Source organism: Hyla sarda, chromosome 3 (genome assembly GCF_029499605.1).
Source record: "Hyla sarda isolate aHylSar1 chromosome 3, aHylSar1.hap1, whole genome shotgun sequence".
NCBI lineage: Eukaryota > Metazoa > Chordata > Amphibia > Anura > Hylidae > Hyla > Hyla sarda.
Window position 1 is genome coordinate 217,137,617 of NC_079191.1, and position 14,758 is coordinate 217,152,374.

Consider the following 14,758-nt stretch of genomic DNA (forward strand, 5'->3'; position numbering starts at 1 on the left):
CTTGATGGTGCATTTGTGTATCAGGCACCTCACTTAGCCTGTAATATTGGGTCACCACCGAGGACGTCGCCTCATTGCGACAAACGCATAGGGTACCTTTTTGCTGTTTTGCTCTATATGATATCTATATGTACCGTATATTAAGAGGTCACGTTTTGGGTCAAGTGTGGGGACCCTGAGTGACCTGTACGATATTTGATGCATTGATTGTCTGGGGGCTTTCATTAGCTACCCCCATTGATACATTTGGCATGTTTTAAGATATCAATTCTATACACTAATACACTTGGATCTTTTCTGTCTGCTTTTATCATAATACGATAAGAGCCAAGTAATAATTATTCTCTCCCCCCCCCCCCATTCTTGTTCTAAATTTGGAATAGAATTTTTGCACACATATATTTTTGGGAGTTTTTGGTCACCTTATTATTTTTGTCCTTACTGCTGGATCCATTATGTAAAAAGGAGTCATATCTAGAATTTGTTTCCGAGACTGTTTTTCGAGATATATTCCACTTTATCACAGAGGTAATTTTTAATCGATACTTGCATCATTTCTTGGTGAAAAATGCAAAAATTTCATGAAAAATATGAAAATCTTGCTTTTTTTTTACTCTGAACCTCTCTGCTTGTGAGGAAAATAGACATACCAAATAAATTATATATTGATTCACATGTACAATATGTCTACTTTATGTTGGCATCATAAAGTTGACATGTTTTTACTTTAGGAAGACATCAGAGGGCTTCAAAGTATAGCAGCAATTTTCCAATTTTTCCAAAAAGTTTCAAAATTTTAATTTTTCAGGGACCAGTTAAGTTTTGAAGTGGATTTGAGGGGTCTTCATATTAAAAAAATACCCCGTAAATGACCCAATTATAAAAAAACCTGCACCCCTCAAAGTATACAAAATGATATTAACCCTTTAGGTGTTTCACAGGAATAGCAGCAAAGGGAAGGAGAAAATTCAAAATCTCAATTTTTTACACTAACATCTTCCCAGTTTTTGAATTTTTACAAGGGGTAAAAGGAGAAACTGCCCTCCAAAATGTGTAACCCAATTTCTCTCGAGTAAGGAAATACCACATATGCGAAAGTAAAGTGCTCTGTGGGTGCACTAGAGGGCTCAGAAGTAAAGGAGCGACAATGGGATTTTGGAGAGTGAATTTTGCTGAAAAGGTTTTTGGGGGGCATGTCAGATTTAGGAAGCCCCTATGGTTCCATAACAGCAAAAAAAAAAAAAAAAAACACTTCACATACTATTTTGGAAATTACACCCCTCAAGGAACGTAATAATGGGTACAGTGAGCCTTAACACCCCACAGGTGTTTGACGATTTTTCCTTAAATTCGGATGTGTAAATGGATTTTTTTTTTCCCTTTCACTAAAATGCATATTTTTTTCCAAATTAATTTTTTTTACAAGAGGTAATAGGAGAAAATGCCCCCCCCCCCACAATTTGTAACCCCATTTCTTCTGAGTATGGAAATACCCCATAGGTGGACGTCAATTGCTATGCTGGCGAAATACAATGCTCAGAAGAGAAGGAGCCACATTTGGCTTTTTAAAAGCAAATTTTGCTGAAATGGTTTTTGGGGGGCATGTCGCATTTAGGAAGCCCCTATGGTTCCATAACAGCAAAAAAAAAAAAAAAAACACATGGCATGCTATTTTGGAAACTACACCCTCAAGGAACATTCCATGGGGTACAGTGAGCCTTAAAGGGTAGCTCCCACCATCCTATTTTTTTTTGCTAGCCTTCCCCCCCCCCCTCCCGCCGCTACGGCACTAGCCCATACCCTCCTCCCCCCCGCATACCCCGTTCCCTCATTACACTTGCAGTTACTGCAGAGTCCGGCAGCGGGCGTGCAGGGACAGCGGAGGCAACGAGGCGGCGGCAGCGATGTGCGGGAGGAGTGGCCGGGGAGCCAATGCGCTCGCTCCCGCCTGTCTGATTGACAGGCAGGGAGCGAATGCAGCCTAACTGAAAAAGGACTGATTGCCACTCCAAAATCAGTCCTTTTTCAGTGGCCATTTTTTAAATGTAAATTAAACCTTTTTAATGAAAAAAAATAAATAATAAAAGTATGTTAGAGATATGTTGTAGTACATAAGTACTACAACATATCAAAAAATAAAGTTGGTGACAGTTCCCATTTAACACCCCACAGATGTTTGACGACTTTTTGTTAAAATCGTTTGTGTAAATTACATTTTTTTTCACTAAAATGCATTTTTTCCCCATACTTACCATTTTTACAAGAGGTTTTAGGAGAATATGCCCCCCAAAATTTGTAACCCCTATGAAAATACCCTATGTGTGGATGTAAAGTGCTCTGCGGACGAACTACAATGCTCAGAAAAGGAGGAGCACCATTGAGCTTTTGGAGAGAGAACTTGTTTGGAATGGAAGTCAGGGGCCATGTGTGTTTACAAAGCCCCTTCGTGGTGCCAGAACAGTGGACCCCCCCCCACATGTGACCTCATTTTGGAAACTACACCCCTTCGCCCGCAGAGCACTTTACATCCACATATGGGGTATTTCCTTACTCAGAAGAAATGGTGTTACAAATTATTGGGGGGCTTTTTTTTTCCTATTACCCCTTGTGAAAATGAAAAATTTGGGAAAACACCAGCATTTTAGTGAAAAAATAAATTTTTCATCTTCGAGTCCAACTTAAACGAAAATTCTTCAAACACCTGTGGGTAGTTAAGGCTTACTATACTCCTTGTTATATTCCTTAAGGGGTGTAGTTTCCAAAATGGGGTCACGTGGGTGGTCAGAACCACTGTAACGATCAGCCACCCCTGTGCAAATCACCTCAAATGTACATGGCGCTCTCACTCTTGAGCCTTGTTGTGCACCAACAGAGCATTTTACGTCCACATATGGGGTATTTCCGTACTCAGGAGAAATTGCATTACAAATTTTGGGGGCTTTTTCTCCTTTTACCTCTTGTGAAAATGCAAAGTATGGGGAAACACCAGCAAGTTAGTGTAAAAAAATTTTTTTTTTAACAACAACATGCTGGAGTAGACCCCAACTTTCATAAGGGGTAAAAGGAGAAAAAGCCCCCCAAAATGTGTTAGGCAATTTCTCCCAAGTACAGAAAAACCCCATATGTGGCCCTAAACTGTTGCCTTGAAATACAACAAGTGAGCGAGCGCCATGCCCATTTGAGGCCTAAATTAGGGATTTGCATATGGGTGGACATAGGGGTATTCTACGCCAATGATTGCCAAACAGAGTGCCTCCAGCTGTTGCAAAACTCCTAGTATGCAACAGCTGGAGGCTCCGTTTTGGAAACAGTGCCGTACCAGATGTTTTCATTTTTATTGGGGAGGGGACTGTGCAGGGGTAAGTGTATATGTAGTGTTTAACCCTTTATATTGTGTAGTGTAGTGTTTTTAGGGTACAGTCACACAGGCGGGGTTCACAGGGAGTTTCCCGCTGGGAGTTTGGGCTGCAGCGGAAAATTTGCTGCATCTCAAACTTGCAGTGAGAAACTCGCTGTAAACCCCCACCCATGTGACTGTACCCTGTACCCGGGGGGGGGGCAAAGCTCCAGCTGTTGCAAAACTACTTCTGCTGTCACTGCATGCTGGGACATGTAGTTATGCAAATGCAGGAGGCATATTTCTACAACTTCCAGCATGCTCTTTGGCTGTCCGTGCATGCTGAGGGTTGTAGTTATTGAAAAGTTGGAGGCAATACACAGAGTTTGCTACTTAACTCAGTGTTTCCCAACCCCTGTGCCTCCAGCTGTTACAAAACTACAACTCCCAGCATGCATGGTCTGTCAGCGCATGCTGGGAGTTATAGTTTTGCAACAGCTGGAGACACACAGGTTGAGAAAAAACTGAGTTAGGAAACAGACACTGTTTCCCAACCAGTGTGCCACCAGAGGTTGCAAAACTTCAACTCCAAGCATGCCCAGACTGGGAGTTGTAGTTCGGTAACATCTGAAGGGCCAGATGTTACAGAACTACAATTCCAAGCATGCTTCGACTGTCTGGGCATGCTGGAAATTGTAGTTATGAAACTCCTAGAAGCAGCAGTGAAGATCACTTTAAAGCAATCTTCACTGCTGCCTCTAATGCCGACGCTGCCTCCTCTACTTGCCTGCCGCCGGTCCCAGGTATGTGCCGCCGGTCCCCCCCTCCACCTACCACATTGGCCCCCGTAGCTCTCGGGGTCATCTTCCCCTGCTCTGCCCGGACTTCTTGGGGCAGGCAGAGTGGGGGATCTGAACTTTCACCCCCCCAGTCAGTTGAGACACTGTGATTGGTCCACAGGGACCAATCACAGTGATCACTGACCAGGACCATTCACAGATGATCCTGGGGTGTCTTGCAGAAATTGTCTCTCGCCGGTAACATCGGGACTCCTGCCTGTTAACCCGTGCGATGCCGCAGTTAACTGAATGATATAAACGTCAGGATGCACAAATTACCAGCATAACCTGATGTTTATATAAATCATTCTGCAGGAAAGGGTTAAGGTGTATGGGCACCTTTGGGCTCTGTCCCCATCTGTGGGAAAGCCATCAATTTAATTCACTTACAGGATACAGCATGAAATGGAGGCAACACTGTGTTATGGCATCAGTTATCATTGGAAGCCAAAATGCTACAGAAAACATATCCTTACATTCTGAGGTAAATGGAAGCATGTTTTATACACATGAACAAGTATAAGAATGAAGTAAAGGATTTGCTTTAGATGATAAAGTATGTTACCTCCAATCCATCTTCTCAACTAAAAAGGCACAGATTAAGAAACCAGTTCTATTAAAGCCATGAGTACAGTGGACACCTAAGGGAAAAATTAAACATCTAATATTAGGTACAGTGCAACATTAACAACATTATAAAACAATAAGCAACTTATGTAACAACAGCACAATTCAATCTCTTAAATATGCCATAAGAAAGCATAGTTAGACAATATTTTCAAGTTACAATGGAAGAAATCCATGGCTTGAAGGTATGAATTTTAATATTAAGAAAATTCACCATAGTACTACTGCTTGCAGAAGTACTATTGTGTTGGCCTCTGGGAGGAGTAAGGAAAAGTAGATTTATAAATTAAAATTTTCTGAGGGTGCCACACGCAAGAGTGTTGCATGCAGATGGTGTTGGAGAATAATTTATTATTTATTTAACAGCCCACTGAATGATCCTTGTATATGGGGGTAGAATCAATGTTTTTTTTAATTTTTTTTTATTGGATTTTCAAAAAAATAAAATCAGCCTAGGCATACCCGAGTAAACATAAGCCGCAAGATACATAGAAATAACGTCTATTAGCATAAAGTAAGCAAAATAACCCAAAATAACATACCCTAAATTTCCCAGCTAATTCCCCAATACTAAAGCAGTGTTTCCCAACCAGGGTGCCTCCAGCAGTTGCAAACACAACTCCCAGAATGTCTGGACAGCCAAAGGCCTGGTTGGGAAACACTTTAATAAAGCAGGCAGAGGTATAAACAGAGAAAAGGAGAAAATAAGACTACCACATCATATGGGGCTATATGCAATAATAATTTAGGTCTATCGGGAGATCGACGTGAAGTCGAGCGCGCAGGAGAGCAAAAAGTTCAGTCCAAAAACCATGTGAGTTCGGGCAAGTAACCACCCCATGTAAGAGATCTGTTTTAAATGCCCCACAGTTATGACAGTTCTCAATGCTGTCCTGTCTTTTTGGTACCATGGGCAATCGCTGTGGAGCAGCTTTGGTACCCAACCACTCTGACTTTTGGTTATGCCCAGGAGCACATTCTGAGTTCCATTTAGGTTTTCACTCTGTATTCCACTCCAGGAGGCAGAAGCAGGACTACTGTTGCTAGAGTGTACAAGGTCACTTCCCAAGCATAGTCTCGGTGTAGGCAGAGGCTAATCTAACAGATTCTAGGTACGAGGTCGGACACCAGGGGGTCAAGTAAGTATGCATGATCAGTAGTCCGGGTTGAGCACTGGAGGGTCAGCACAGTACAAAAGGATCAGGCAGAGACAATGGCAGGCAGCAAGGTCAAGGCAGGCAGCAATCTGAGCCTGCAACATAAGAAAGTGTGGTACAAGAGAGATGGAAACCAGAAAGCTAACAAGAGTCAATACAAAAGCAGGACCAGATATAGCACACCTTTGCAAATCGACACTAAAATCCACAAGGCTCAAGCCACAGGGAGCAGGCAGAGCATTGCCAAGATGGGTAATGTAGAGGAAAGAATATGGTTGTGCACACTATCCCCTTAAGGACACAGACCATTTTGGCTTTGAGGACAAAGCCAATTTTCATTTTTTCCTCCTTTTAAAAAGGAATAACTTCACCCATAACTTATCCCCTATCCCCAGTTATGCCCCCTTCCCATACAGCTCTATGGGAGACGCGGGGAGGCACGAACGCTGTATCCGCACCTCTCCCATAGAACTACATGGAGGAGGGGGCACAGGAGAGCCGCAGCAGAGCCGGGCCCGGTGCAGGAGATCACAGTGGGTCCTAGCGTTTGGATCCTGTGGATAAGGGATAATTTGTTATGGCTGCATATTTCCACTTATTTTTCATCTACAGGGTCACATAAGGGTGGCTTTTTTTTTTTTTTGTATGGCCAATTTTACTTTGTTATGACACCTTTCATTTTGCCATAAAATGTATGGCGCAAGCTAAAAATAAATAATAGTTTTTCACAGCATAAAATACATCAATTATTATAGAAGGTCAAGGAGCCAAAAATCAACTCACTGCAATTATCTATTCCCTTCTAAAATATAACTTAATAACTACCAGTAAAAGACATAAGCAAAACATATATCCCCAATGTATAAAATGACTTAATAATGATACTCTATTAGTAGATCACAGAATATAATGATAATATTTAGAAGGAATGTATTCAATCTGTAAATGTGCAAATGTATTTTGCCCCTTGATAACTGGATAAAGTGTAGATATATGTACAGCACTGTTTCACTATGACACTGGATTTGGTGTATTGTACAGTATTCGTCTGTTTAGTAGTTTGGAGATTCAGGATTGAGTAGTAATGACTCATTGGTATGATTGATATAAATAAATAAAATACACACACACACACACACACATATATATATGCGCTTTTGGATGTGAATTTTGATTTATGGATGGTCTGTACAGATTCAATATGAATGATAATTCTGAAGTGTTTCTATTACAAGTGACTATACCACATGCAGATGTCTAACAATATTACTTCCAGGCACTAGGAAGAATCTTTGTGTGAGTAAAATACAGATGTATTGCATTTGCTCATTTACCAATTGAGCACATTCCTTCTAAATATTGTTATTATATCCTGTGATCCACTAACAGGGTATCATTAATGGCAGCTATTTCATACATTGGAAGCATGTTTTGTGTATTTTATATCTTTTATTGGAAGTCATTTAAGGGTATAGTTTAGACAAGGGTTAATAATAATTGCAATGGGTTGACTGTAGTGGGAAATTGAAAAGAAAACAGCAATTTTGCAAATAAGGGGAGTTTTGGTACTTTTTAAATAAAATAAGCATGTTTAAAATCTGCCTATTCTGAGATACAAGGGTTTATTTTACAGTCTTTCGGAGATTTCAGGGAATTATTCAGATGGGCGTGAACTCAATTTTATTAATGGGAGTGATGGGTGGGAGTATACAGTCAGGGAGTGTGGGTTGTGTATGCCTAATGCCACCCTTCTCCATTCACTCCCATTATTAATATTTAAGTCAAGTCCATGAGACTATAAACCCTCATCTTGGGAAGGAAAGAGCAAATCAAGAAACTGTAAAAACGTGTGATCACGGCCCCCTAAACTATTACATTATACTGCAATACTACTCATTTCTTTTTTTTTTCCTTTGGATAGGGGATAAGATGACTTTGGCCGGAATACCCCTTTAATCCCACTTAAACAGGTGAGTAAGCAGGTCAGCAAAACAGCTACAAAAGCAGTAGGTGGGGAAGGAAGCAGGACTCAAGACACCAGCATTACAGCTCTGCTTACTTCTGGGTTGTTGGAGATATAATACCACAGTGAAATGGTGACCCTTTCAGATCGATTAGTTGGTCAGCTTATGTCTAAAAATGTACATATACATATCACTACATATATATGCAAATGTGGTCAGCATCAGTCTGTGTAGTGAGGAGGAGGAGGAGGAGGAGGAGGAGGGGGGGTGGCATGCGCAATCTTTTCTTTCTTGCAGCTTTTCTCTGCAACCATCGTCCCCAGCGGTCATGCTCCATGCGACAGGCAAGACTTACAATAGTTGCAGAAAAGAGATGCTGGAGATGGAAGCTCATGTGTGCTGGTATTTGGTCAGCCACCAACTGTGCAAGTTCTCCCACTTAAAGGGGTTGTGCGCTGCCCTGCAGTTCGGAGCTCCGCTCACAGCGTCCGGAAGTTCATTACTCTGAACGCTGTGTGCGAGCTTCCGTGTTCGCAGCCGCTGGGCGCGACCGCTGTTGCGCCTCCTTCCCATAGACTTTGGTAGAGGGGGCGGGCGTGACATCACGAGGGGGACTGGCGAGACGTCTGGAAGGGGCCGGGCGCGACGTCTCGAAGGGGCCGGGCGAGACGTCACGCCCGGCTGCCGCAAACACGGAAGCCCGCACACAGCGTTCGGAGTAATGAACTTTCGGACGCTGTGAGCGGAGCTCCAAACTGCAGGGCAGCGCACAACCCCTTTAAAGGAGTATTCCAGGCCAAAATAATTTATCCCCTATCCTTTCAGCATACTGCTGCGGCCCCGTCCAAGAGATCCCGGGGGGCCCCAGTGCTCGGATCCCCCGCGATCTATAACTTATCCCCTATCCTTCGGATTTGTTTTTCTCATTATGTCTCCCATAGTTGAGGTATACCTATGAGGAAATTTCAGGCCTCTCATCTTTTTTAAAGTTGGAGAACTTGCACAATTGGTGGCTGACTAAATCCTTTTTTTGCCCCACTGTATAGCTGAACTCAGCCTCTAGCCTACCCCACAAACTTTCTCTTTCAACACACAATGCATCCCTGAAACACAAACACACAGAAGACATGGGTCTGGTCTGATCCCCTCCTCTCATTAACTCATCCCTAATCTATAATCAAGCATGGGCAGGGATGAGATGGGGAGGAGGCATTCCAGCCCATAGAACTTCAGCGGAATGAGAACATGAGAAAAATAGTTTTTATATGCTAAGGAAGCAATGACAAATATATGATGGCGCCATGTGTCTCCAAGTTTAACAGCTATCTACCAGTGACACTGGTTTGGAACCCGAATTGCAGCAGACAGATTCCTTTTAAGACGGGATACTAGTAAATCACCAAAAGGAGTCATTAGTGAGTACTACTGGGATCCATGTCCCCTATCCACCTACTATTTTTATATGGTTATTGGTGGTTATATTGAAAATCAGTGATTACAGATACCAGAGACTGAACCTCTGGGACTTTGAGGTCTAAATATTCCCATAAATTGATAGTAGGAAACTGGGACCCTAGGGGTAGGAAACTCATGAGTCACAAGGGCATGCCAGAGTAAAAGGTCATAAAAAAGATATTTGAATTGCTTGTCAGAGAAGTAGTCTAGTGTGTCTTTGGTATATAAATCTCCAAGTATGTCTGACAAAATGAAATTATAAAGAAGTTCATTTCTTTCTATAACAGCCTTAAAAAGGCTTAACTAGTAAAACTACATTTCTGGATTAAAGACAATTTATAAGCAATAACCTGTTAACGGTTATGGCTTCAACAAACATATTTCTATAATTATGCTTTATAGCTAAAATGGACAGACATACCCATCTAGTGGCTAATCTAGAACATTACACATAAAATGGACAGACATACCCATCTAGTGGCTAATCTAGAACATTACACATAAAATGGACAGACATACCCATCTAGTGGCTAATCTAGAACATTACACATAAAATGCACAGACATACCCATCTAGTGGCTAATCTAGAACATTACACATAAAATGCACAGACATACCCATCTAGTGGCTAATCTAGAACATTACACATAAAATGGACAGACATACCCATCTAGTGGCTAATCTAGAACATTACACATAAAATGGACAGACATACCCATCTAGTGGCTAATCTAGAACATTACACATAAAATGCACAGACATACCCATCTAGTGGCTAATCTAGAACATTACACATAAAATGGACAGACATACCCATCTAGTGGCTAATCTAGAACATTACACATAAAATGGACAGACATACCCATCTAGTGGCTAATCTAGAACATTACACATAAAATGCACAGACATACCCATCTAGTGGCTAATCTAGAACATTACACATAAAATGCACAGACATACCCATCTAGTGGCTAATCTAGAACATTACACATAAAATGGACAGACATACCCATCTAGTGGCTAATCTAGAACATTACACATAAAATGGACAGACATACCCATCTAGTGGCTAATCTAGAACATTACACATAAAATGGACAGACATACCCATCTAGTGGCTAATCTAGAACATTACACATAAAATGGACAGACATACCCATCTAGTGGCTAATCTAGAACATTACACATAAAATGGACAGACATACCCATCTAGTGGCTAATCTAGAACATTACACATAAAATGGACAGACATACCCATCTAGTGGCTAATCTAGAACATTACACATAAAATGCACAGACATACCCATCTAGTGGCTAATCTAGAACATTACACATAAAATTGATTTCACTGTGTTTCCCAGATTTATGCATTTTATGTTTCTTAAAATTATTCTACTCAAGCTTCACCAGCCAACCCGTGTTGAGGCTGGATTCGCACTGACAAAACACACACTATTGCACAGCACTAAATACCGACATTCAGCACCAAACAAATACCGCCATATAACTCCAAACAAACAGTGCAGCAATAAATACAGCTGCATCTGTGATAGACCAATGTCACAGTATAGCAGTTGTGTTCTTATTCCCACAGTGTAGTTATATTATATAAACCCGTCTTCCCAAGAGATGATGGAGTTGAAGGAGGAGGAGGAGGAGGGGGGGGGGATAGCTGATAACTTATACCGGAATATCAGTATAAGTTATCGGCTATTGGCCTGAAAGGTCACAGATTATCGGTATCGGCCCTAAAAAAATCGATATCGGTCGATCCCTAATTGCAATAAGCCAAATTGTATTTCTGGGTAAAAGGCTTAGACAGGTCAGTGGCCCCCAGGAGCAACTCAAGATCAATAAACGAAGGAGTAACTTCCAGGGAGCCAAACTGGGCAGAAACTGCATTTCTCAATTAGAGATACCGAAAGTGGGCATTCCGAGGGACATTAAGCTCTGCATTTCCGCAAATGTAAGAAAGACACAGTCCTCCCCAAACAAATGTATAGCAAATTTAACTCCATGAGAGCTCCAGAATCCAGCCGCCTCCAACTCCCGTAGGTGTTTAAAATGAGGATTACCCCACAGGGGTGCTCGGGAGAAATGGCCAGCTGAGGGAAGTGCCCAGAGACCACCAACCAGATCACAGCCACTGTCTTAATGGGAGTCAGCAAGGATGGAAAGGATGGATACCTATAATACATTAGTCAAAGTCTCAAGCAGAGCCCCAGGTCAGAGACATTTAATAATAAAATGCTGTGGTCCAATAAAACAGACTAAAGGCCCTCTTACATATGGCAATTATCAGTTCATTCACTAATTGATCAATCGGATTGTTTTAACCCACTAAAAAATCCTCAGCCATCACCTGCACATCTCCCCATGTAGTAAGGGATGTGCTGTCAGCGGCAATTTACCTCAAAGGTAAATGATGCATCTTTCCAGGGTTGGCTCGGACTGTCTAATACTGTCCTAAGGCTGAATTTGAAACAGGAGTGTTCTTTCCATTGTTCTGCTCTTACACATCAATGGACCCCAATGACTAACTTGGCTGATCAGGTTTCTGACATTTTTCTAGACAATATAGTGCAGCAAGCTGTACTATTTCCTCCAGTATTTAGTAATACTAATGAGATTATTAGCATTGTGTCCAAATAAAAAAAAAAAAATTTTTAAAATGAAAGACTTTTCCATAGGGGGGTTGGCTTGTAGATGACCGGACTCATAGGAAAGCACTGCAGGAGGCGGCACACTAAGTAAGTCAACCAACACCTCGCTCCCTTAGAGGCTCTCCACCTCATATCACGTTGTCCATGAAGGCATGCCCCCCTCAACCTTTAACAAAAGCAGGTTTTGGTAAAGGATCAGCTGATCCCAAACTCTTCAACCATCTTGATGTTTTTCCTACCATTGGATTTTATGACAAGCCTGCATGCATTTCCTGATTTCATTTGGTCACAATGAACATATGGAAGGAGATTTATCATTCTTTTCAAACGTATGGCTTTTGTATGATAAAAAAATTTTTTATCTACTTTTGCTTATATGCGATCTATTTATTAAATAGTCACACGACCTTGATAAGTAAATCACACGTAAGCAAAACCCGGGAAACCCACTTACAAAAGCATTTTTTAAAGCAGAAAAGTTTTCCATTATGTTAATAGCCAAAGTTCTTTATCTACCCTTTATTATCAGTAGCGTTGCTAGAGAGTGACGGGGAGGGGGGTGTACCGTATTGGGTGACACCCTGACTGGCCTGCCTGGCACTAAATAGCTGCACTACAACTATCCTGTAACCTTCCCATCCACCCTCCTCAGAAATAAAAAAATATTAAAAACATACTATGCCGCACCATCAATATCCGTACTCTGGAGGCTTTTTTGTTTAATTTTGAGCCCGCATTTTGTGACGTTGGTGGGCGGAGTCTTGCGTAGCTGCGCTGAGGCCGAAGTTTACATCAGGAAGGAAGACTGCGCAGCACCAACAGGCACATTAACAATAGTAAAGCCACAAGAAAAAAAAAGGCTTGGTACGTTACCCACCCCAAAATGTGCACGAAGCTATATTAGTATGGATGTTTTTTTTTTTTTTTTTTTTTTTTTAAGGAAAATTGTTAGTGCCACATATGGGTTATTTACATAGTCTGTAAAAATTCTTACACAATTATTTTGTGCTTTATTCTATTTTCACACAACATTAAATTAAAAATGTTGTGGATATGCCAGCATGTACGTCCTAAAATTAACAAGGTGTGCAGTGTGCATTTTCAACCTTAAAATTCATAGTTATTAGTTATATAATTATTATTTTCTATAATTAATATTAACATTAATGTAGTAGCTTTGTTTCATGATGCAGAACAAGAACAGTTGTTAAAGTGGGTGATAATGTCCTTTTCTGCAGACGTATGCACTTTCTGTAAGCCAGGTTGGACCTGGAATACATATGTGACTTTTAAATGGAGATGCAACTTTTTTTCTTCATAAATAGCGACTATTGCATTTGATAAATACATGACAACTGCAAAGTAAAAAAATAAAAATGACTACGTGAGCAGATTTCAGAAATGTGTTTGGAATAAGCAAAAATCAAAAAGTCGCAGCATGTATAGAAAAGTCACATGTGAGACTTTCTTCGCAAAAAAAAATCTACTATGGAGCTTGATAAATCTCCTTCATGAAGATTATACGAGTGCCTGCTGGTATTACACCTACTGTATGAGGGTTCTTTTTTGTGCCGTGATCTGTAGTTTTTATCAGTACTATTTAAATCGCTTTATATGAATTTTTCTGTGATGTGGAAAAAAAACCTGCAATTCTGGCATATAGTAATAGTTTGACAATTCTGCACGCGCTGATACCAAATATTTTATTTTTTATATATTAGGTTTACATCTTTTTTTATATGCATAATTGTAGTTCTATTCATCAGCATTGATCTGTGTGATCTGCGCTCTACTAGTAGAGCCTGCTCCAAACAGGTTTTATCAATAGAAGAAGCCATGGAAGGATAGAGGCAAGATTCCTGGCTGCCTAAACATACATTTTTGTAATGGAGCCATAAAATAGGTATGGCAATTTCAGTAGCTGGGGCCGATCCAGCCCCAGCTACTGAAATTGCTATACCTCCTTTAAGGCTCCATTACAAAAATGTACGTCGTAAGTCGTTAAAGAGTGTCTGCAATCCTGGAAGTATTAAAATCACTATAGTTTGGGTCCTAATCCACTAGCATGTCTTTATACCGCTGGAATTTAGGGTCTCAAACCTGCTTACATTCATTTAACCCTGTTTACAGATTTACTTTATCAAAAGACTCATCTCCAGTGACTTGGGCACATGTGCTTCATGCCAATGAAATGGAGGGCAGTTCTCCGCTTTATTTGCACAATGTGCATGCACCCAGAGCCACCCTGGACTCAATTGTGGAAAAATAAATGTTAATAGACTTAAGAACACAGGAAGAGGCAGAATAAGACACTTAACCACAGCAGTATAAAGACATGCTGGTAGTTTGAAGTCCCACATTGAAATGACAGATTTGCTTTAAAGCATTTTTCAGTCAATCAAGACATAATAAATGTGTAAACTTCTGAAATTTTCTAACACACTGTTTCTACTTCAGATAATTTAAAGATCTCTGCTTGCTTTCATTCTGATTGTTTGTCTGGAAATATCCGACATAAACTAAAGTAAAGGAAAACCATGTTCCGCAGGAGCTATCATTTATGTCCTGGATCAGACTGCATGAAATGAAATGCTAGAGTAAAACGACCGTTCTATATCAAACAATCACACGATAATATATAAGTACCCACACTGGGATGTTAAAACTAAATTGAGGGTAAAGGAGTTTCTTAATTGTGCAATGAGCACGACTAGAA

General features: G+C 40.8%; 1 protein-coding gene across 3 annotated transcripts in view; it reads right to left on the reverse strand.

Annotated features, from left to right (window-relative positions):
• Nucleotides 1-14,758, reverse strand: part of RNGTT (RNA guanylyltransferase and 5'-phosphatase) — a 502,134-nt gene that overhangs the window by 421,509 nt on the left and 65,867 nt on the right. For all 3 annotated transcript variants that reach the window (XM_056566087.1, XM_056566088.1, XM_056566086.1), the window contains one exon: nt 4,742-4,817. In XM_056566087.1, the coding sequence (XP_056422062.1) occupies nt 4,742-4,817 (76 nt within the window). The remainder of the gene's footprint in view (nt 1-4,741; nt 4,818-14,758) is intronic.